This window comes from Sus scrofa, chromosome 1 (assembly GCF_000003025.6).
Source record: "Sus scrofa isolate TJ Tabasco breed Duroc chromosome 1, Sscrofa11.1, whole genome shotgun sequence".
In the NCBI taxonomy this organism is placed as follows: domain Eukaryota; kingdom Metazoa; phylum Chordata; class Mammalia; order Artiodactyla; family Suidae; genus Sus; species Sus scrofa.
The window spans coordinates 146079620-146104976 of record NC_010443.5 but is presented as its reverse complement, the minus strand read 5'-3'; the positions used below and the strand labels follow the sequence as shown (position 1 = coordinate 146104976).

General features: G+C 41.7%; 1 protein-coding gene across 1 annotated transcript in view; it reads left to right on the top strand.

Annotated features, from left to right (window-relative positions):
• The window catches only part of ATP9B (ATPase phospholipid transporting 9B (putative)), a 205873-nt gene that overhangs the window by 123871 nt on the left and 56645 nt on the right, over positions 1-25357 (top strand). The window contains 1 exon segment of the mRNA XM_013985712.2: positions 10164-10324. Coding sequence (XP_013841166.2) covers positions 10164-10324 — 161 coding nt within the window.

The following is a 25357-nucleotide window of genomic DNA, read 5'->3' as shown; positions in this document are numbered from 1 at the left end:
TCAAAAGGAGGCAAATCATGAGAACCATGGATTTTGAAAATTAAATGATATTGATTCTAAGTTAGGTGTTGGACCACTGTGATAACTTTCATTCTTTCTCTCTTTCTGCCATCCTGTGCCCACCATTCTGCCTTGCTGCCTTCAGAATTAATTACGTTTACGTCCTGTTAACTGTAGGGCGTCAGCTAGTTTATGCTCATGTGTGGGTGGGACAGAGAATGGATAACCTAGTCACTATTGAAGATAATAGCCATCCGGAGGCGTTGCCAACACTGGCCAGCGTTTTCTGTATCTTTACATGTGTTTAGTGTAATCACAAAGAGGTGATACATGTTTTACTGAGAGAGAATTTCATGAGTTCAGTGAAATAGCGACCATAGTTTTGTTTCCAGTAAATATCTTAAACACTGATCTTGTCAAGTCAGCTAATGACTCTTGATTTAAAAACACTATTGAGTGGTTTTATGTAGCGATGGGTGCCAGATATCTGGAGATTGGGGTGGAGACCTTAAATGGTCCATAAATTCCCGCATATTTACACAATAAGCCAAGAAGCATTGCAGGAGGTAGTGAACCATCTCAGCTCCTGTGGTTCGTAGCGGCTCCATGGTACCGTGGACACGCCACTGAGCTGCCTGCAGGAAACCGAGATGTGAAACGTGCTAAACTGCACCCACACACACACAGGACTTGGGCAGTGAGGCTTTTTCCTGCTAATTGTCATTTTCTTCCCCTAAGATATATTTGCTTAGAATCAACAATTTCATGATACCATGCAAGGGACTGAATTAGTCCTTAATGAAACCAGACTTTCTGGAATCTATTATGTAGAATCATCGTTAACTAATGTCTAGTAAATTCCCTTGCACAAACCATTAGGTGCATTTTACATGTCCATATGCCAAAAGAAGAATTTATTTAGATGGCAGCATTTTGAAATTAATTGCCAAATACATCTCTGACTTTATTATAGAACTTCATCTGTATCATGACCTTATGAAGACAATCTAAGGCTGGAAATTAAATTAATTATAAATTAATGACCTTGTTTACTAGTAAAAATTTAACCATTCCCGTCCCAAAATTTTGTAGGGAAAATAACCAAGCAGGTGGAAGGGTGTTCCCTCTTATTCCATGCAGTTTCTTCTGGCCCTGCCCCAGGCAGGCTCCCGGGAGGCTTCCCCAGCCTAACTCGCCTTTGCTTGTGAAAAGGGCTGTGTTCAGCGTTATCTTCTCCTAAATCCCAGACTTTCCCCATCATCTGTGGTCAACAACTCCAAGCCACTAACAGGAATAATTCCTTCAATATGTCACTTTATGGATGTTGGAAAGGTATCAAGTAATTTTTTTTTTTTTCAGCTCTTCGAAGCATTCAGAGGGCGCCAAATAGGGAAGCAGTCACTTGCTGGGGAATTCGGGATGTGATGGCACTAGCAGCCTTGGCCGTGTGTTCAGTTATTTCCTTAGCAGGCACTCACAGCCCAGATTTAGCAGTAATGTGCCTACAATATAAGAGTATTCTCTATTCAATAGTATGCTTTATAAATTATATTTGTTACTGTTTAAGAGAATATTTTAAGGGTGTTGCTAAAATGCACACACACACACACACACACACACACACACACACACACACAGAGCATTTAAAATAAGGGACTTGTCACATTCAGGAGAAAATAAAGACACATGCACATGGGCCCCAGATGAAAAATAGACAGAAAATAAACGGTGGTGAGCAGCTCACGTTTTAGCAGATTTACAAGAAGCCATGGTTTTCCCTTTCTTACTGAGTCTTACAATTTTAAGATTCCTGATAAAAGCCTTTTTTTTAAAAAAAAAAAAAGTCACCAGAACTATTTAGAGTTATTATTAGAGAAATCTGTTTTTCATGTTCTTAGGGGAAAAAGAATTTCCAAGAGTGTAAGGTCTTTTAGATTCTTCAAAGAAGCATAGAACCGTCCAAGTTCTAGGTGCACCAGTGGCCACACATACAATCTTCTCTTACCAGGGTTTTTCCAGACTGTTTTTAAAAAAACGCAAGGGCCTTACTAATCCCTAAACTCATGAGTATTGGGTTTTAGACTATAAGAATTCAAGAGTAGGTTAATGCTATTTGTAAATATCTGTTAAAATAAATATAAACTACCAAAATAAACTGCTTATTTAATTAGATTAAATTGACCTCAAATTTCACTTATATGAATGATGTTGAATGTTGAAGTTTCTGGTGTAAGTGGATAGCTTAGGTTATTGAAGTAATTATTCTGAATTGGTGGGTGGTCTCGGCAAAACCATTTAAAATTGATAGCTCCCTGGAGTTCCCGTCGTGGCTCAGTGGTTAACAAAACTGACTAGGAGCCATGAGGTTGCGGGTTCGATCCCTGGCCTTGCTCAGTGGGTTAAGGATCCGGCGTTGCTGTGAGCCATGGTGTAGGTTGCAGACGCGGCTCAGATCTCGGATCTCTCGTTGCTGTGGCTCTGGTGTAGGCCGGTGGCTACAGCTCCCATTCGACCCCTAGCCTGGGAACCTCCATATTGCCACGGGAGAGGCCCAAGAAATGGCAAAAAGACAAAAAAAAAAAAAATTTCATAGCTACCTACATTAAGACAAAAACAAGGTAAATGTATGCAGGAGCTGAAAACCACTAATGTATGCTGTTGTTACAATTTTATTGACTTTGTAGGCCAAAAATTTTTACAAAGCCTTAGCGCTATACTTCTGTACTGATCACCTATGGTGTTTTGGATGTAATATCTTTAAATACGATTCCTTATTTGACAGATTTTGATTGAGGAGATTTCCCCTCTCTATACAATTTAGCATGTTAAAGTCTACAAATTCTGCCTTGTATTCTTCATGAAAACATAGATATTTAGGGAAATATATTTTGTTAAGAACACTAAGATAACGAATTAAATATAGTGAATTGGCTGAACTGGAGATCAAAGTTCTGCTTTCACTAAAGGGAGGCTTTCGGCTTTTAGAAAAAATAAGCATCGAGCTTGAGTGCCCTCTGCTGGCGAAGCCACAACATGCACATTTGCTTTTGCTTTCTCTTCCCCTGCTAAGAAATGTTATACAAGCAGCAACAGGAGTAACAACAGGACACTCAGACAGTTAGCAGGGCACACAAATAGTATTCAGTATAGTGTTGGGTTGGCAATGATTTGTATGGTCAGGCTCCTTACGTTCCTGGTGTTCAAATAAACTGTGTGAACTACTGTAAAACAAGACCAGATACTGTACATTAGAAAATGTTTGTTTGTTTTAAATACTCTGTGCTAGATTTTAAAGTAGCTTCTGTATATAGAGTACAAATTAAATTAACAAATGGTTTCCAGACTGTTTTGCGTATTTGTATGTATCCATTTTTGTTTAAAATATGGCTTTGATGTGTCACCCTTGAACCTATTTGAAATAATGTATAATAGGGAGTACCTGTAGTGGCTCAGCGGTAACAAACCGAACTAGTATCCATGAAGACTCAGGTTCAGTCCCTGGCCTCGGTCAGCGGGTTAAGGGTCTGGCGTTGTTGTGAGCTGTGGTGTAGTTGCAGATCCCTTGTAGCTGTGGCTCAGATCCCGTGTAGCTGTGGCTCTGGCGTATGCGGGCAGCTGTAGCTCCGATTGGATCCCTAGCCTGGGAACTTCCATATGCCACAGGTGCAGCCCTAAAAAGCAAAAAAAAAAAAAAAAAAAAGTGTAATAATTATTAAAAACAAAAAATTTAACCGAAGTCATGATACTGCTTTAAATTTGATGACTTTTAGTATACAGGTTATACTTTAATAAAGGCTCTACTGTAACAGAGGCTCTGAGAGAGTAATGGGCTAGACCAAATTGTCCTGTAGGAAGGTAAAACAAGTCTGAATTTTGCAAAAACAGATCTGACATGTTTGGGTGTGCATACACAAAGTGTTCATAGACAATGTGCTTTTTTCTGGCTCTTTTGACAATTATAGAAAGTATGCTGTTGAGTGTGTATGTGTCGTAGCAAATGCTTGAGCCAATATTGAAATTCTCAACTGATGTGGAAGGTCAGCAGTTTGAGAAGATAACCTCATTCTGCACTCGAGAGGCCTCTTCAGACTTAGGAGTGATCTGTCTGTAGATTTTAGGGGTGGTTTCACCCTTAGCAGCATGTTTATTGTAGTCCAGCTGACCGAGTAACATGACAGCGTGCCTTGCCCTGAACGTGGAGTTGATTGGTACCACGTTCATGGGAACTGGGTGAGGGCTCACACTGGCTCCCTCCCCACCCCCACCCCGCACTCTCAATTCTTACAGTAATACGGGAAGCGGTTTTACTTCTTTGTTGAGTAGCTGAGCTCTGCATTAAGGCTTTTTTGGTTTGTTTATATAAAAAAATAACAACCCCATTTTCTTTTAAAATGTTAAATATTCAAGGAAAAATATCTTGTGTAATAACTATATGGCAAGCAAGGCAAAAATCTTACATGCTGAATATATAATAGTCATGCAAAGTCTGCTTGTAGGTAAAAATGCAGAATATGAAATACTCTTTCAGAATAACTTTTAAGTGTTTAGTGGTAAATATAGATTTTGACTTTTAAAAATTAAGGCGATATATTCTAATGTTAAGAATTATTGTGCTGATACTTATTTAGGGAGCTTTTAAAGCACAGATTATTGAGCCAATAGACTAGAACAGTTAAAAGAAGCACTTCTTATTTCGCAGATCACTGGGGCAGTAAATGATAATAGCTCAGACATGTCTACCGTGGGTGGTGCCCACATGGAGGACAGGCACTGAGGACTGAGGCGTTCATATCCAAAAATGAATGAATACACCAGAGAAGAAGAAAAAAAGGACCACATAGCATGACTTTAAAAAAGACTTGATACTGCAAACTAAAAAAGTCATTGCTGTAAGATTTAGAGTTAAGTGTAATGTAAGAGTTTCAATTGTTTTGAAATACAGAAGTACAAATGAAAGTCTGAAAATTATTTTTTCTTATTAAGATTCTACTAAAAGTGGAAAGAATAGAGCTGATTTATTTCAGAGATTTAAAAGGAATGTGTCTTTTATAGGAATTGCAGTGGGATCGAGCAGTACCCCTATGCCAGTGTTGTGGTCATAGTCCAAATTGTGCACCGGGAGCGTGATGGGCCAACCAGAGAATAGTTTAGCTGTTAAAGAGATAGAACAGTAACAACAATATATTGTCTTCTCTGAATGGTCTTTCACATGTAAAGCTGGACTTTACCTGTGGTGAGCTGGTTTGAGTGTAGTTGCTGTTAGACTGGAGGTTTTTCAAATTGAGATGTATTTACAGGGAAAATATAGGACAAACTCAAATGACATTTAGCTTTCTGCAGGAGTTTAAGCTGGCTTTTTGACATTTTGCTTCTGATTATTTTGCTATTTGAAAACACCTTCACGTGGCAAATAAGTAAATGTGAGTTTTAGAAGAAAGGTTGAAGTCCTTGGATGTTCACATATTAATCTAGGGGCAGTACCATGTGATGAGCAGTTGGTGGTGCTTATTTATGCCTTTCGTTGTCTAAGTTTTTATAACATGAGACTCTCACATTGATTTCTTGGAACTTAGGGGAACTCTGAGACTGGTGGCAGTGGCCTTGTGCTGCTGAGATACGGGGTCCTCTCATTGGTCCACGGGTGCCTTACAGAAACCTGGCTGATCTGCCCTTGATTGAGGAGGAGAATACCGTATTTACCCTTCTTTGTGGGTATAAACCATTATTTTACTGAGAACCATTAGCTGTTTAAAACTTGGTACATAAATTAAAGAGGAGCTAAGTGGGTTTGTGATCGTTGCCATTAGTAGCGTTTTAGATTATACAGGCAATTATTGTCTTCATTATCCCAGAGCAGCCCCTTTGCAGAACCATTGTGGTGTCTTAGACATTATGCACAGATTTTTCCCTTGGAGATTAAAATTTCCAGTAGCGTATTTAATTTTGTTATCAGAGTTGTTTCAAATAAAACAAATATTATGACAAGTAGAAGAAAATTTGCTTTACTAATATAGGAAATTATAATAAATGTTGAAAATTACTTCCTAGTATACTTAATTTACCTTTTCTTACGCAGTCAAAATTATTTTAGATGATTAATAGTATATTTCTGGGGTGAAAAGGTTTTGAAATCATAGTAAAAGGTATCTGGTCTGTTGAGGTGTTTTAAGACATTTTTTAAAGAAAGAAGAGATTCACATCAAAACTCCAGGTACCACCTCCTTTATAGAATCTGTAGCTTTAATAAGCTAACTAGTTTTCATACTGAATGGCTTTTAGAAGTCCAGATTGCAATTAGAAAAGTCGAAGAAACTTTTTGAGGGTGTTCTATAGAAGTAAGTGCAACTTTAATTGAAAGTGGACTTTAAAAAAATAGTTGAAATATCTCTCTTATTCTGACCTTGTTTTGTCAGAATTGATCCCCCAAAATGAAGTTCATACTATAGACTATAGCTTGGTTGTAATTATGTTCCAGGCAGAATAGTCATAGTTCAGAAAAGGCTCCTAGAAAAAAGCAAGGAGCAGTGCATTCCTGAGAAGCTGTGTTTTCATTGCTAAACTTTTTATTCCATCCTTTGAATTGGAAGGGATTGGAGAAGACCACACTTAGATATATTCACTAGTCAGGCAGTTGGCCGCATGTGTCCTCATCGATTAGAAAGGTATTAATACTTTGAATTAGAGACATATCAGTGCCTGGGCTGCTTTTAACATTTAGGCCCTGTACGTGGCATCCATGTGCTCAGTCCTGGCTGTTTTTGTCCCGAGCCTTCACTGCTCTGGTTCAGGGGAAAGTGTGAGCTAGTGGTTATGCATTTCTCAAGACAGTGATTCTTTATTTTATTACAGAAAAGACCAACTCTGGAAGGCCAGATTAAATCATTCCTTTCACTTTTTAATGGGATTTGGATGAATAGAGTAAAATATGCACTTTGCATTCATTGATAGCATCTTTACGTCGAGGTAATTGAGTCTTTTTTCCCTGACTGAATGAGTAATGGCTTCATCTGACCCTCAGCGAGGCCGGAACTTAGACGGCCTTTGTCACAGCCGAAGGAGCCGGGCTTTGAAACATGCTCTACTTCCCTGGCTTCATTTTTCTTCATTTTAATCCAAAACCCTATTTTTCTCAATACTTCAAGCATAAACTATGTAGTAGTTGAAGCAGCGGAAATTGCAAGATATTTGTCCTCCTTGTGCAGGTTTTAAATGGAGCTGATAAATCAGCGTGGGGCCTCAGCTGCCCACCCTCAGGGAAGCCCAGCCCCCCTCATGACAAAACCAGGGAAGATTCTAGAACCTGCAGCATGGCTCCCTTCCTGGGCACTTGTCCAGCCCCAGACCTTACTTCTAACTCGCCCACCCACTGAGCTGGAGGCGACCATGAGGAGGGCAGGATCTGGTCCTCAGGGTACTGCAGACCTGGGGTGGTGGGAGGGGTCATCTGCGGCCCGTCACGTGGAGCACATGTACCCTATCATCACTAAGATTTGGTGACAGCCCCCAGAGTTCAGAGTCTGAGCAGTGAGTGACCAGAAGAGACCACATTTCACGGGCCTGGGGCTTTCTACCTGGGGCCCTGCCCAGTGGGAAGGGGCCTGTGGAGGGGTGGAGCCTACGCCTGTGTTGGAGGGGTGGGGACTGCAAAAGCTCTGGGGCTGGTGGTGGTGGGGGTGCAGATCTGCAGAGCTTCCTCAGCCCCAACCCCAGGGCTCCCAGCCCTTGGTGCACATGCAGGGACCTGGAAGTGGAGTGGGGTGGAAGTAGAATGCACACCCTGGGCAAACTTTCAGTCATTTTGCTTTTGGGTTCCTTTTGTCCTCCTTCCCTTTTTGAAGGGCATGGGTTGTCAACCAACAGCAATGCTGATCCTCAGCTGTAAGAAGTGACTTCGTCCGTATGCTTGGTTAGAGAACATTTCTCTTTGATAGTATATATGATACTGGTGTTTGTTTATTTTTCCTACTAGATTGGCTGTTTCTTGCAGGTAAAAATCTCATAGTTTACTTATTTTTCATAACCTTAGAGTTTAGCAAAAAATGTAGTAGACATTTAAACTTGCATAGTGAATGAATTTTCTTCATAGCTGCACTTCATGGGTTTTCTGACAAGTTTTGTGCTTTCTAACTATAGGTTCTGTTATCAGAGTTTGTGGCAAATATTAATCAAAACCAGATATAAGTGAGATGTGGAAAAGGCTAGTTTTTTATTGGCCAAACAAATGGTATTTCATAAGGCAGTACAAAATAAACTTTTATGAATTAGCTTAGTAATTCAAAAAATTTTTAATTTCTGAGTTATAGTATCCCATTTATTTCATCAAAATTTTGGTAACTGTATTTTCTTTTTTAGGTATTCTCTTTCAAAATTTGTACCAGATTCAGGAGAAACTCAGGCAGCAGATAGAGAACCTGATAAGATTCAGTCTTCTGTTAGTGTCATACAAATTACAGATAAGCAGTTCTGAGAAACTCGTGCTGTGCCCTGGAGAGACAGTGAGCTTTGCTGCGGCCCAGGGCCCTGTGGGAGCCCACATTGTCTGGGCTCCTCCAGGCACTTCTGTTAGGACATAGGTAATGCCAGGTTACACATGGGGAAAGTGAGGCTTAAAAGGTATAAGAACATTCCCCAGTTAGTAAACAGAGATTCAGACCCACGTTTTGAACAACAGTGACGATGGTGGTGGTGGTGATGATGATGATGATAACAGCACACATGCAGGCTTGCTCTGTACTAGAAGCTGCGCTACCTATGTTGTGCATCATCTTATTTACCCCCCCAGGCCCTGTTAGGAAGACACTGTTATAACCCATTTTACAGATGGGAAAACTGATGCTCAGCTTGCCCGAGGCTCTATGGCCAAGTGGCAGAGCTGGCATCAGAGGAGCCTAAACTGGGAGTCCTGAGGGAACTTAATTGCCGTGTGGCATCACTTCTCCTCTTTGTGGTGCTAAAGCCTCTACACAGCCCAGTACCCCCCACCCGACTCCTCTCTCTACCCCACACCACACTGTGGTCTTTCAGCGATGAAACTAAGCAAGAAGAAAGATTTTGTGGAGGTTGCCAGGGCTGAAAACTGAAGTTGCGGGCAAAAGAGCTCTCTCTTGGAGAATGGAAGGTGTTTGGATGTCAAGTTCTTTCTTTCTCCAAGATCCTGCACAGAACGTGCACACAAAAAGAACTAATTCCTACCGACATAATTTTCCCTCACATTTTGCTCAGCTGGTAAATGATCCAGAGAATGAATTTGAGTGTATTTGAGTGTCGGGTGCCTTCCTGGGAGAACGTACAGTGTAGGACTTCTGCAAATTAACAAGTTTCCATTGCAGGCTAACTACTCCATCTGTTGCTTTTCTTCTTAATTAAGGGAAGTTCTTTTCAGAGAAGCTCTTGGCAGAGCAGGACAACAAGCATACTGTCCTGTGCCGAATTAACTCCTAAGTGATTCCCAATGGAGTGAATGTGGAAGGAAATGCATGTGTGCCCTCAGAATTGGCTGAGCTTCCAAGCCTTCTGTACGCCTGGCATCTCGCGTCCCCCTTTGCTCACTACATGGTCATAACTCCTCAGCTGGAGGAAGGATCTGAGTTTTTTGTGGTTGAATACCTTGGACTCTGTTTTCTCAGACCCTTTCTGGAAATGCTCTGGGAACCATGACTCATTTTCAGAAATTCTCGTTAAATCTCTAAGAGGATTTTCAGGAGAAATGGTAAATGTTAGGAGAAGTTTTTAGAAGAAAATAAAAGGTTAAGGGGTTCCTGTCGTGGCCCAGTGGTTAACGAATCCGACTAGGAACCATGAGGTTGCAGGTTCGGTCCCTGGCCTTGCTCAGTGGGTTAAGGATCTGGCGTTGCCGTGAGCTGTGGTGTGGGTCACAGATACCGCTCAGATCCCATGTTGCTGTGGTTCTGGCGTAGGCCGGTGGCTACAGCTCTCATTCGACCCCTAGCCTGGGAACCTCCATATGCCGCATGAGCGGCCCTAGAAAAGGCAAAAAGACAAAAAAAAAAAAAAAAAGAAAAGAAAAAGTTAATACATTTTTGTGTTCCATTATAATAAAGGCTAATATAAAAGAAATTTTAAGAATGTCATCACGTCATGTAATCAGGCTTGTAGTGTTAGGGACATTGTGGTTCTGTCCTAACTCTGTGTTCTTCTTTCAGGTTGGTTTGTTGGACCTTGAGCTCAATCAACTGACCAAAGCGCTGTTTCTGGCTTTAGTTGCTCTCTCAGTTGTCATGGTAACCTTACAAGGTTTCGTAGGCCCGTGGTACCGCAATCTTTTCCGGTTTCTCCTTCTCTTTTCCTACATCATTCCTATAAGGTAGGTTTACGAATTAAGAAAAAAGAAATGTCTAGTTTCATTGAATGTGATTTTATTGAAATGTACTTTTCTCAGTGTGAAAGTTTTATCTCCATAAAACTACAGAGGGAAGAGCCAAGGACTCTTAGGAACCTTAAGAGATCCTTCTGCAGAAAGTAATATTTAGGGGCAAAATCAGTTTTGTTAAAATAACCTAGAAATCTGATATTTTCCTTTAAATAAATGTATTGGTAATATAATCTTCAACATTGGGGAGATTTTCCTTAATATAACAAAAATCTGAATCAAATAAAAGTTGTTAATTGCTGATAGACGTTTTTGTTTCCATATGCAGTCATTTACATTTTAAAGTTATCTGCATTTTAGAGATGATGTTACATATCTGTCAAGTTAGGCAAATCATTGATGAGCAGCTTTTTAAAATGGTAGCACATCTAATGATATGGGGATATAGTTAATATTAAATGTTTACTTAATTTAAAGATTGGTATTTAAGTCCATTTTAATATATCTCCACAAAGGATGTTTTAAAAGATATTCTTAATATGTATGATTAAAATTTTTATATGAATGAGCAATTAAAAATAAGTCATGCATACAGTGTGAATCTAGAGTAACGTCTCTAACACAGAGTGGACTAAAACTATGGAATGCTTAGACACAAGGATATAATCATTTTGAAGAGAAAAGAATGTCTATTTATAGACTAGCTTTCTCTAAAAGTGTGCCGCCTTCATTTGATTGCATTATAAGTAAAGAGACTGCTCCCATCCCCAGGACACGCAATGTCTGGGGACCCCCCGCAGCAGGTCATGCGCTGGTGGCTACAGCACTGGCCCACTGAGCCTGGGACAGCAAAAGGGCAGTGCCTTCAGAGCTGGGCTGCCGTAGGTGGGGACTCCGGAGCCCACCCTCACACTCCCAGGCCGAGACCCCTGCATTGGGTCCCGCTCCTGGGGTCTGCCTCCACGCAGTACTCAGTGCGTCCCTTGCATCCTATGGGTGCTGTGTACTGCTGGCCGCTGGCTGTGCCTCGCTGACTTTGGATCCCCTCCCTCCCGAGCTCCGCACAGGGCAGGGCTGGGCTCCTTACCTGCTGGGATCTTGCCCCGCTCTGCCTGGACGCCCACAGCCCCCACCCCACCCCAGCCTGGTCTCTCTGTGGGTATCACCCTGGAGCCCTGAGAGGACCTGGCCAAGTCGCCCTGGTGTCACCTCTCAGAGCACCCAGTTCACTATGTATCCTCAGTTAGTGCTGAGGGAATGGCCCCAAAGGAAGGTAAGTTCACAGGTGTGCTAAAAGCCCCATCTTTAGGTCTTTTCACTCTTTTCCCATAATATGACACAAAGTTCAGGATGAGGCATGGTGGTAAACCAATGGATTTTATTCTATTTCTTCCACAAGTAGCTCTTGAAACCTCCCTTGCCTTAGTCTCTGTATCCACCCAATCACCTGGTTCTAGGGATTCAACCTACTGACTTAGCTTGACTTTGTTGCTCGCTGGATCAGGGACCTTGATGTCATTTCCCTTCTGAATTAGTGTCCCTGATGGGTGGGCTTCCCAACTCTTATCACAGCCACTTCTGATGCATCGGCTACATTGACTCCTTCTAGGAAGTGAATGTGTGCCCATAACATGCACCCCCATCCTACCCAGAAAAGAAGCATGTGCCTGGCAGGGCACATGCCCCTCCTTTCTGGTAGCCTGGGCAGCACGGCTGGCATCTAGTGCAGAGCCTTAACTTTGAACACATTCTTCCCTCCTGGCCTCTCTCGGCCACCTTCAGACCCCTACCCCATCTCCCTTCTTGGGAATTCCCAGGGTCTTCCTGTGCTTTCATTAATCTTGTTTTGCTTCATTTCTGTTGCTTTAATCCATTCTGAAATGCTGTGTGAGGCCACTCGTACGATGCTGAAGGTCCAATAAGGCCTTGGTTCCTTCTATTTCTAGGGCACTTCTGTCTTTAACTGATAGAAACCATTGAACAACATTCAGATTTTATTACAGCTTTTTAATGTTTTATTTATACAGACCATCTTTTGATTTTTTCTTTCTTAGTAAACTGACAATGTAAAGAGACTTGACTCTTTTCCCCTCATCATATGAACAGGAAAAATGATAGTCATGAAAGTTAACACATTATAAGTATTTTCAAACAAAAACTTATTATCATTTTTTCATATTTCAATTATGCATACTTATAATAAAAATAGAAAAGAAAGGGAAATAAGTATTAGAAAGGGAAATAAGTATTATCTATAGTCTCAGTAGCTCTTGATAAATTCTCTGAAGCCTTTCAGATGTGGGGTTGATACAGGCTTATTACTATGGATGTGCATATTTATATGTATATAAATGTACCAGCATTCACACATATTTTTTTTAGTCTATGTCCTTTTAAAAAGTTTGATTACAAAATGAGAAAGGTAGCAGGCTTTCTGCAAGACTGGCTTGTTTAGTTTCCACAACAATTTTACATTTTACATGTCCAGTCAAGGTTGGAGAGACAAACTGGACAGAATTGTGACTGCACCTCTGTTTAGCTCTGAAATATCTCCCACCTACTCAACATGATACTTTCCTTCATTTTTCACAGTCTGAGAATGAAGTTACACAGACTAAGCAGAAGGGATGAAAACTAAAATGTAGAAAAATAGAGGACATGGATTTAGGGACGTAAGGTTTATGTTTGATTCAACCAAGTTTGTTTTCCTGTTGCAAAGTTTTCATGAAAATATGAATAAAAATACATTGTAGTATTTATTAAATATGCTTCTGAATTTAATAAAGGATAGATTTTAAAATATTTTTTCGTTTCCCAAAGTGCACGATTCTGAAAAGTAAAGTGCCTTATCCCTCTCCTGACCTAACACTCTGAAAAGGCTTTTTCAGGAGCTCCCATTGTGGCTCAGTTGGTTAAGGACCCGACTTTGTCTCAGTGAGGATGAGGGTTTAATCCTTGACTTAACTCAGTGGATTAAGGATCCAGTGTTGCCGCAAGCTGCTGTATAGATTACAGATGAGGCTCCAACTCCAATCTGGAGTTGCTGTGGCTGTGACGGGGTTAGCAGCTACAGCTCCAATTTGACCTCTAGCCTGGGAACCTCCATATGCTGCAGGTGCGGCCGTAAAAAGAATAAATAAATAAGTAAATAAACAATATGGTAATTATTTATTCCTTGGACATTTACACACCAAGGAGGCTATGTCAGCCTGAACATTTTGTTGTGGAAAGATCTTTGACAGAGTTGACATCTTTTTTTTTTGTTTTTTTGTCTTTTCTGGGGCTACACCCATGGCATATGGAGGTTCCCAGGCTAGGGGTCTAATTGGAGCTGTAGCCCCTGGCCTACGCCAGAGCCACAGCAATGCAGGATCGGAGCCTTATCTTCAACCTACACTACAGCTCACGGCAACGCTGGATCCTTAACCCACTGAGCAAGGCCAGGGATCGAGCCCACAACCTCATGGTTCCTAGACAGATTCGTTAACCACTGAGCCACGATGGGAACTCCGACAGAGTTGATATCTTTATTAGTTTAAATATATTTCTTAAATAGTCACAGTTTAAATATTAAGTTAGAAAACTTGATTTCATATTTTTAATTTCATCTTGAGTCAGTTTTGAAAAGTTATCGTTTTCAAGAAATATGTCAACTGTACCTAAATATTAAATTTTGTGTATTAAAGTTTGTTCATAATATTTTCTTTTCTTTTTATATATAGGATCTGCAGTATTGATCCTATTCATTCTTTATGCTTATTTCTTCACTTTCCCTCTTTTTTCTTTTATTAATCTTCCAGTGATTTTGTCAACTTCATTAGTCATCAGGAAAATCTGCTCTTGACTTTATTGATTCCTCTGCTGTATAATATTTTCCAATTTTATTAATATTACCTTTATTTTTTTCCTCCTACCTTCTTTGGTTTGTATTATTCTTCTTCAGATAGGTACTTAATTCACTGGTTTTCCCCCTTTCCCCCTTTTTGAATATTTGTAGTTGAGGCTGTACTTTTCTACATAAGTACTACTTTGGCTGCATCTTAAAAATTTTCATATGTAGTTATTTTTGTTATTGTCAACTATAGAATGTTTTTTAATCTCTACCTTGATTTTTTTCTTTGACCCATAGTTATTACAGCCATATTCTTAATTTCAAGCACATTTGACTTTTCTAATTGTGTCTTTGTTCATATTTGCATTAATTGCATTGTTGTCAGAAAACATACCTTTCATTAGTTCAGATCTGCAAATTTTGTGTGAAGACTGGTTATGGGGTCCTATATTTAGTTGGTATTTGTGAACATTCTCTGTGTACTTGAATGTGGAATCCGAAATGTTGGTAGCAGTGTTTCATATACAGCTATTAGGTCAAGATTGTTTATTTTGTTTTTCAGTTTGTTTCTACCCCACTATTGTTGTTTTTTTTCTACTATGTTTCGTAACAGTTATTGAGAGTTGTGTTAAAGTCGTCCATCAGTATTGTGAATTTGTCTATTATTCCTTGGAATTCTGTCTATTTTTGGTATTATATATTTTGTGGCTTTGGTATTGGCTATATACAATTTAAATTGTTATATATTTCTGCTGAATTAGGCATTTTCTTATTTTAAAGTGACTTTCTTTGTATTTGCTAAAGCTTTTTGCATTAAATTCTACTTTGTTTTATGTTAATATTATAATGCCAGCTGGCTTTAATTTGCCTAGTATGTCTTTTTCCGTTTTTGTACTTGTACTTTCAACTTTTCTGTGTACTTATATTTATTTGTAGCTCTTGTAAATAGCGTAACTTTTAATTTTATCAACTCTCAATTTTTCATTATTTAGTGTGTACACAATTATTGTAATACTGTTATAGTTTTAGTTTAAATCTATCATTTTGTATTGTGATTTTAATGTGAACTAACTGCTCTATACTTTTCTCCTTTCTTACCATTTTAATTATTATTTTTTATAATTCTACTTTTTTCTGTATTAGTTTGTAAGTTTTATAAGCAGTGTCTGTTCTTTTAGTAGTTATCCTAGAAATTTAAAACATTCTTAATTTCTCCAAATATGGTCTTAATCATCTTCTTTGCATATTACCTGAGAAGTGTTTAATTCTACTTACCTCACTGATCTAATGCCATTTTTGTCATTTATTCTTTTTTTTTAGTTCTACCAAAAAATAAATACCATTTATTTTTTTAATGATTTTTATTTTTTCCGTCATAGCTGGTTTACACTGTTGTGTTAATTTTACAGATACAGAAAGGTGACTCAATCACACTTACATATATACATTCTTTTTCTCACATTATCATGCTCCATCATAAGTGACTAGATACAGTTCCCAGTGCTGCTATACAGCAGGATCTCATCGCTGATCCACTCCAAATACAATAGTTTGCATCTGTTAACCCCAAATTCCCAGTCCATTCCACTCCCTCCTCCTCCCCCTTGGCAACCACAGGTCTGTTCTCCAAGTCCATGATTTTCTTTTTGTGAAAAGTTTCAGTTGTGCCGTGTATTAGATTCCACATATAAGTGATATCATATGGTATTTGTCTTTCTCTTTCAGACTTACTTCACTAGTATGAGAGTCTCTAGTTCCGTCCATGTTGCTGCAAATGGCATTATTTTGTTCTTGTTTATGGCTGAGTAGTATTCCATTGTGTATATATACCACATCTTCTTAATCTATTCATCATTTTGGTTGTTTCCATGTCCTGGCTATTGTGAATAATGCTGCAATGAACATACGGGTGTATGTGTCTTTTTCAGGGAAAGTTTTGTCTGGATGTATGCCCAAGAGTGGTATTGCTGGGTCATGTGGTAGTTCTATGTTTAGTTTTCTAAGGTACCTCCATATTGTTTTCCATAGTGGTTATACCAATTTACATTCCCATCAAAGGTGCAATAGGATTCCCTTTTCTCCACACCCTCTCCAGCATTTGTTATTTGCGGATTTATTAATGATGGCCATTCTCACTGGTGTGAGGTAGTAGTTTTGATTTGCATTGCTCTAATAATCAGTGATTTTGAACATTTTTTCATGTGCCTGTTGGCCATCTGTATATCTTCTTTGGAGAAATATCTATGCAGGTCTGTCACCCATTTTTCCATTGGGCTGTTGGCTTCATTTTTGTCATTTATTTTAATTGTAGTTATTCTTAAACTCCAAGATATCAAGATATTACTGTTTTACACAGCCTTTTTTTTTTTTTTTTTTTTTTTTTTTTGTCTTTTTGTCTTTTCTAGGGCCGCTCCCATGGCATATGGAGGTTTCCAGGCTAGGGGTCTAATCAGAGCTGTAGCCACCAGCCTACACCAGAGCCACAGCAACGTGGGATCCGAGCTGTGTCTGCGACCTACACCACAGCTCATGGCAATGCCAGATCCTTAACCCACTGAGCAAGGCCAGGGACCGAACCTGCAACCTCATGGTTCCTAGTTGGATTTGTTAACCACTGCACCATTATGGGAACTCCAAACATTCCCTCTTAAATTTGGTTTATCCTTTTGTTCTTTTCTTCTTGCATTTCAGATTCTTCCATGTATAATAATTTTCTTCCTTTCAGAAATTTATTAAAGGCTGGTTGTTGTTGAGAGCTCTCTAGATTTTTCTTGGCTTTTCTTCTTGAAAAATAGTATCCCTTGTGTATAAATTTCTAAGTTGTCTCATGCACCTTACTCTCTTTGGTTTCTGTGGTTGCTGATACATGGTTGCCATTTAGGTCTTATTCATCTGTGACCCTTCCCGCTCCCTTCAGATTTGCTTTGTTGATGTCCTGCTCTCTGATAGTGGGTCTAAAAAGAACCTTTATTCTTGAACCTTTATTCTTGAACCTTCTTTATTCATGCTAGGAAATTCTCAGTTTGTTTCTTTAAGTACTGCCTTTGCCCTCTACCCTTTGTTTCTCCTGTGCTTGCCTTTGTATTTCCCACCTTCTCGTCTCTGTGCTTCATTCTATGTTATTCCTGGTGACTTGTCTTACAAGTCTCTAGCTTCATCTTTGAAAATGATGTTGACATCTTAATTTCAGTTATTGGTGTTTTTTAGTTAAAAGTTTATTTATTTATTTTTATTTCTTTGTCACATGGATTATTTCTCTTTTTTTCCTTTTTTTTGGCTACACATGCAGCATGCAGAAGTTCCCAGGCCAGGGATCCAGCCCGCACCACAGCAGTGACCTGAACCACTGCAGTGACAACACTGGATCCTTAACCTGCTAAGTCTCATGGAAACTCCAATTATTTCATTTTTATATATGCCGTTCTATGCAAGTATGTTTCTAATTTTCCTTATGTATCCATGTGTTTTATAGTCTGTGTCTGTCACATGTAACATCTGATACCTTTCACAGTTTTGTTCTCTTGTATCTTTTCCCTGTGGCTCTTGCTCAGGTTTGACTGTGTGCTGTGTGGTTTCTGTTGTTGTGTTTTGGTTTGGTTTATTTGGGGTTTGTAATTAAAGATGAAAATATGTTTTTCCAAGACAAATACACTTGCTTCTAAACTGTGTTCTTGGAGCTACTATCTGTCTTGGAACATCTTCATCCAAGTTTGAGATTCGCAGTTTGAACTATTCAAGGTGTGTGTGCCCAGCTCCGTCTCCATGTGCAGGTGCACTGGTCCTCGTTCTCCCCAAGTCTGAGGGCACAGCCCTTTGCCGCCCTGCCGGTCGTTTTGCTATTTTTATGTAAAAGAAGTTATACAAATTTGACTGATTAACTTCCATGGCGGTACTTTCCAAGGGTAAAATTCTGAGGTCTCAAATGTGATAAACCTTATTCTTGAGAATGCACAAAGCTTTCTTTTAATGATACAGTACAGCTATATCATAGAAAACCTGCATAATGCAATCTTTAAAAAGAATATCATTTGAAAAACAAACCATGGTGTATCTGTACAATGAATGCTGTCCATCAATAAAAAAGGAATAAAAAACTGTTGATACATACAATAACTTGGATATTTATAGCATCTTTGTAGTTACAAAAGTATAATGATGGAGAAGAATCAGTGGCTGCCGGGGCTTGGGGTTGGGGCAGGTGTGACTGTGGGGATAACAGGGTCATGTCCTTGCTGTGGTGGAACCACCTGCATCCTGGTGGAGATGATGGACACCATGGACTCTGTCCCTGGGCACGCAGAGCACTGAGTGAGTGTAAAAACTGGTGCTGCCCAGATCAGGTCTACGTCTGGGTTAAGGTGTGGTGAGCTCAGGTCTGTGTTTGCAGTGTGCTGCGGGCATTGTGTTCACAGTGTGTTCAGGTTTGTGTTTGTACTGTGCTGTGGTCATGCAGACTGTCCTGCGGAGGAGACCAGGGCAGGGCCCATGGGACTCTCTGACCATTTCTCATGCTCCTTGTGAGTCTAGACTCTCAAAACTCAAAGTTTTTGAAAAGCACTGTGATCCATGAGAATGGATGCCTGACTTGGAGGCAGGGACCTTAGGCTTTTGCATCCAGGGATAAGAGCTTGCATCTCGTGTTGCTGCCACAGCGGCTGTGGCTGAGGGTGGGCTCCCAGCTTTTACCTTGGGTTTTCTCTTCTCACCTCTGTCTCTGGGGCCACGTGGTGTTTAAAACAACGTGCCGTTGTCCTTCTGGCTCATCTTACACTCAACTTCCTATATCGGCTTGAACTGGCTTTTATAACAATGATGAGTGCTCTTGTGTTATCAGATGTACTTTCTGCCTCATTTGCCTTTTAACAAGACTGCGGGCTTTTTCATAAGAGATCCACAGGTGCAGTTTTTAGATCACGTGAGTGTAAGTTAAAGAGGGGGGTTTTACATGTGGAACTGCCACTGGGTTGGGCCAGGCATGACCAGGCAGGGCTGGAAGGGAGCCTGTTGCTGCTTGTTCCCCAGGTGCTCCTCACCTGGCTGTACAGATGGTGCTGGAGGCCTCAGGCTCATGTTCTGCTGAGTTACACAAGTGAAAAGCCAGTACTGCTTTCCTTTTTATTTTTAAATTTATTTGATTTGATTTTTTTGGCCACACTTGCAGCCTAAGGAGGTTTGAGGGGCAGGGATTGAACCTGTGCAACAGCAGTGACCACACTGGATCCTTAACTGCTGGTCCACCAGGGAGCTCCCTCAAGTACTTCTTTTCAGCCAGTTCAGGAAAAATCCTGAGAGTGCCAGCCCCCTGGCGTCATGCTGGCCTGTGTGTAGTGTGGTCCTACCAGGCCTGGCACTCTTGCCATCCTTGGAGCCAGGGGTGACGCTCTTGTACCCAAGCCCGGTGGCCCAGCAAGGGGGCCGCCTCCTCCCAGGCCTTTGTCTTCCCTACACAGACTCGTAGGATTGAGAGCTGCACTGAGCTTTTCCAGCCCTGGAAAGCTCCTGACCTTCTGCTCAGCTTTTCCATAATTAGCTTTGGTTTTGATATTCTGACTCAAACACCACTGTTCCATCTGGGGTGTTTTCCCTGTTTGCCTTTGCCATGCCTTTAGTCTTAGACTTTCGGAGACATTTTATTTTAAGGTGAATCTATTAAATTGCTTATAATTGGTCTATTTACTCATTTACAAAGTAAAAGAAGTGCTAGCCTTTTAATAGGAATGGTTATGCCTTTCACATTATCGACGCAGAATATTTGGCCTCACTTCTGCCATCTACGTTGCTGCATGGGTGTTTTATATGCAGGTATACACACACAGACACACACACACACGCTCAGGTCTGGCCCACGTGCAGCAGGAGCAATGAGTGTCCTAGAGGCCCCTCACAAAGCCTGTGATGATTCTGAGTGTTACGGACACCACGCATTACTGTTTGATTCATCCCAACATTTGCTCCTGTGATCAGTCCTTGTGGCTCCTGAGGGGCAGGGCTGACATCAGTGTGAACAGAAGCTCCCCACACCCACCCACCCCCGCACCCAGTTGACTCTCCCTGAGGCACCCCTTGAGTTTGGCCCGTCATCCTGACTATGTAAGACACTCTCTCAGAGTTTCGGACCCATGCTCCTGCTGCACCTATGGCCTGTGCCAGCCCCTTGCTCTCTTTGTGACCTCCAGGCTTCTCTAGTTCAGTCCACTGTGGACACGGCTGCTCAGTTCATTTTTCCTGGAATACTACCTGATTTCAGGTCCCCCATCTGCCCAGGCCCACTCAGAAACTTAATAATGTAATTGACAGCTCCTCTCATACCAGTTTCAGCTCCTTTTCACACTTGGCGGTTTTCCGTTACTTAGGACCCAGAACTACACTTTGTTCACCTGCGGGTCTACTGCAGTGGATGCAGCTGTGGGGATACTGGGAACATCTGGGTCTAGACCTGCTGGCGTCCCAGCTACAGAAGGTCCATGCCTTCAAAGCCGTGGAGCCTGGCTGACGCCTGGAGGGGCCCTGACGTGCCTCCCACCCCATGCTTTGCATTTCAGCTCTGCCTTTTCTGTGAGGCCTTCTCTGCCTGTTCAAGCCCCAGACCCGCCCCCCCCCCCCGCCCCACAACGCATTACTGCTGACACGTGACATGTACAGATGCTGTCACCAAGGCTCAGAGGGAAGGAGTTGACATTAGTCCACGATCATGGAAATTGGGGATCCACATCAGTCGTACATAACATTCCCTTGCCCACGTCTCCCCCATGGAGTAGCTTCAGAAGAAGTTAGGAGGCTGAGCTGACAGGAGGGGACTCTCTGGAAGAGGGATCTGGGCGCTGACCAGTGACACCATTCATTGATGGCAGAAGCATTTCCTCCTCCTTGAGTGAGAATAAGTCTTTGTTTTGTCTGGCACAGGTTGAGGAGGAAGTGGGAAAGCTGCACAATGCGTGGCGCTGGGTGAAGCCACTTAGTGTAAACATTCTGGAGCCACCCTGCCATGCGTGGTGTGTTGTGAAAAATTTAAAGAATCACAGAATGAATAAGTTTGGCGGTGGGGGGGGGATTCTGATAAAATAGCATCTTTGCTTTAGCCTTTAAGTGACAGTTTACAGAAGGTTTTATTTACTTTTGATAGAACATGTCATTTAAATGACTTTCCTTTGTTTAGATTAGGATCTAAAAATACGTCTCACTTATGGAGGAATGCATGTGAATTCTTGAAGTAGTTTCGTCCCTGAGGGGCTCGGTGTGCACTGAGATAAATGCTGCAGGACGAAGTGAAACAAATCGAGTTGAAATGCTGCAGGCACATGGGGCCAGAGGGATCGCATTGCATGTTCTAGCAAAGTATACCTCATACACACTCAGGGTCCAGGTTGTCTCCTCAGACATGTCTGTAGCTGCAAGATGAGACGACTTGGGCAGGAAAGCACCACCCTTTAGACCGTCTTTTGTATGAAAATCCACCTGTGCTTTCCTACCGTAGTGTAGAACAGGCCCATACACATTCCCCTTGGGAACACTTGCGACACACTGGCTCCTTAAGCCAGTTTAGCTCATCCTTCTTTTGTGACAGTAGAGGTCACAACTACCGCTGGTCCAACTGACATCCACAGTTGCAGGCAACGTTTCTACTTCTTTGGAAGGGGCCTCTAGATAATTTCACACTTGTTAAATTGACAATATAATGAGCTTAAAATGTGTATATGGTACCTCTTCCTTAAAATCGATTACTGTAATACTCAAAATAGTAGGCTTAATATATGTGTGTGTGTGTGTGTGTGTAGTTCACAAGTCATGTTACTGTAAAGTACTAGTTGAATAGAGGTCTAGGTTTTGAAATTCCTTAAAATTACAACATTAAAAAGTAAGCTAAATATGGTGATGATAATTACTGTCAACTTGATGTTTGAAGTCTGAGCTTCTAGAAATTTTTACCATTAAAAAGCAAATTGTTGTACTAACATTTGATCAAGATAGACATTGTGAATTGGCAAATGTAAGCTCTGCTCCCTATATGCATTAGTGTCTTAGTTGAAGGTATTTTTCCTTCCTGCTTTTTCATGTGTAAACTGTGAACTTACGTCCTACAGTAGTTCTCTGTTTCTATGAACCTAAAGATTGTCTCCACCCTCCCTCACTGGTAGCTGCTACCTCATACATTCTTGGAGACTGTAGCGAGCCTGAGTGAAATAGTCATGGTATTTATTCGTGGTATAGTGTCTCGTGAGGCAACACATTCTTATGACTCCAAGACAACAGCGGCTGTATTATTAAAGCACCACTAGCCGTGGGAGAGCGTAAGTGGCTGCACTTTGGCTGTCTAAGTGCACTTTGGCTGCATGCCCAGGGCCTGCCGTCCACCCCTGAAAGGCCTCCCGGCCATGGCCAGGAGCCCAGCCCGTTAGCCCTCAGAGTGCTCTCTGGCTGGACATTGCGAGGAGCCCCCAGCACCCAGAGAGTCCTCCTTCCCAGGAACCAGCCAGACCAGCCTCATGGTGTCACCTGTGAACATTATGGACAGACAAGTTGTGATTATTTCAATCTGCTTAACTTCCCCACAGGCTCCTTCACTGACCCAACTCCTCAGATGGCTCTTGAGGTGTGTGTTTACCTGTGTTGTCAGTGAGCAGCTTCACCACATGGTGTAGGCATGTCCACCCCCCTTTTTCTTGATAGGATTAAGTTAGGCTCAGATCTTCTCAAAGAATCTGAATGGTCTTGGGTTAATGAAGATCATGAGGCCAGGCTGGTCAAGTACTAAGGTACAGTGCCCTGTCCTCATTCTGCCAAGCAGTTGTCTGAGACTCTGGCTCCTTTGTGACCCAGGGTTTCACGAGTCTGCACCCCAGATGCTCGGAAGGGCTGCTGCTCATGCCCTGTGACTCAGGTTCTGCTCACCGCAGAAGTGACAGTCACCCCTGGGCAGCTCGCATTCTTGAGAGGCAGTGACACACACACACACACACACACACACACACACACACACACACACACACCTGTGCCAGGTGTTTGCTCTGTTGCTGCGACCACCCTGTCAGATGTGATGTTTTCCTTACTGGTTCTCCTAATTGTAGCCTCTTGAACAAACAATGTTTAATTTCTATTGTAGAAAAATCTTGTTATCTCTACACCTAGTGCCTGTTTTCATGTCAAGAAGGGACCTCTTGTTTATCTTCACAGTTCTTATTTTTCACTGAAACCCAGGAGCCCCTCCAGAGGTGGCGGGTGGCTTCTATGCTGGACTCTTCACACTAGTTATCTCTGCGAGACTTCAAGGCAGCCCGTTTCCTTCCGTCAGGCCATTGCTTCAGGGTGATGTCCCATGGCCCCGGGCAGCTGCCCGCCTGCCCGCACAGCCCTGGGATCTTTCATTCAGGGTTTCATTAGCCAGATTTCACTCTATGCCTATATTTTGCATTTCACATTCATGCATTCTTTCAATCAAATGAGATCAACATCTTGTAAATAAAAATATTTGGGAGTTCTTTTCATGGCTCAAGCAGAAAATGAATCTCGTATCCATGAGGACACGAGTTCGATCCCTGGGCTTGCTCAGTGGGTTGGGGAGCTGGCAGTGCTATGAGCTATGGTGTAGGTTGCAGATGCAGCTCGGATCCCAGGTTGCTGTGGCTGTGGTGTAGGCCGGCAGCTGTAGCTCTGATTCAACCCCTAGCCTGGGAACATCCACATGCCGCAGGTGTGGCCCTGAAAAAAGGACAATAAATTAATTAACTAAAATATCCTATGTTAAAAAAAAATTAGACTTAACTGAGCATTTTTGACATGGCTGTGTGAGAAGGTTATCCCCAGCTGGTCCGTAGGGGTGCCTGTAAGCTGGGCCTACCCCTGGGCTGTCATCCTGAGTGTGTGGCCTTACAGAGGGGCTCGTTAGAATTACAGGCTGACTCCCAGAAGGCCATCTAGCCAGTCCTGTGCTTCGGGCAGGACAACAAAATTGTCTAAGATAGGTTGAACCATCCTTTGCTTTTGAGTTGCCCTTGAGATACAACTGTAAATTATGAAATTTCTAAGATGCATAAAATGTTCGCAGTCTGGTGACAGATGCCCTTGTGTTTTTCATAGATTCAACATGATCAGTCTTTGCTTCGGACCCTTTTTATTTTTAAGAAAGTAGATGTAGGTTATGGACCTTCCCACTCTCTGCTCCTGAACTTGGGGTGGGTCCTTTCTTTCATGTCTTTATGGCCTTGGTGCATGTGGTGGGGCCCATGAACATTAGTAAGTTTTGCGTATTTTTTTAAATTCACAAATAGTACTGTATTAAGTCTATCTACTTGCATCACACTTTTCTACTGACCCAATTCCACCCACACCAGTGCAGGTGGCCTGGTGCTCTAAGGACCAGCGCCTCTCTGGCTGTGTCCTCCTGTGCACATGGGCCTTCTGTGGTTGCATCACCGAAGTGGTGATGCTGCGCCCCTCTAGGTAAATCTTCACTTTACTTGTGGACAGTCAACAGTTTGTCCCCCTAGACATGGCAGTGTGGTGGGGGTGTCCTGGGAACAGCCAAGTCTTAATCAGGCAAAGATGAAGGGGTGTTCAGGGAGCTGGCTTCAAAGGGTCAGCCACAAGTGCCAGCATAGGCTGGGTGGGTTCTGTCGGCTCTTGGGGGGGCAGGGCCGAGATGAAAGGGGCAGGGCCTCCAGACAGGCCAGCCTTCCCACCCCAAACCTGCCCTTGTTGTGCACAACCGGAATGTATAAAAATAGGTCAACAAGAAAAATGAATTTTTAAGAATTATGCACATGTGCTTAAGACATTTTACATTAACCTAATTCATAGAAATGTATGTTCATTCATGAGTCTTTCATTCTCACCCAGGCCCTTTTTTTTCTCTAGTGTGTTTTGTAAATCCATGTTATTTTTCTCATGCAAAGATATAGTTGTAGTGCATTGTGTGTAATTTCCACTTTGGGTTTCCTTAAGGTGAAAGGAAAAGGATATTACACATCTGTCTGGTGAGAATCTTCCTGAAGACTTATGTTCCTTCTTTAATGTCTCACCCACAACTCATTACAAATTTTTTAAAACAATTCATTACTATCCAGTCTTTCAGAAACACTCCATTTCACATAAGTGGAAAAACAATCTCTTGATTTTGGTTAATAATCACATTTCATCAATTGTATAACATGTCTTGTGTCCGTCCGGTCGGCTGGAACTAGTGGGTCATCACTCTGCAG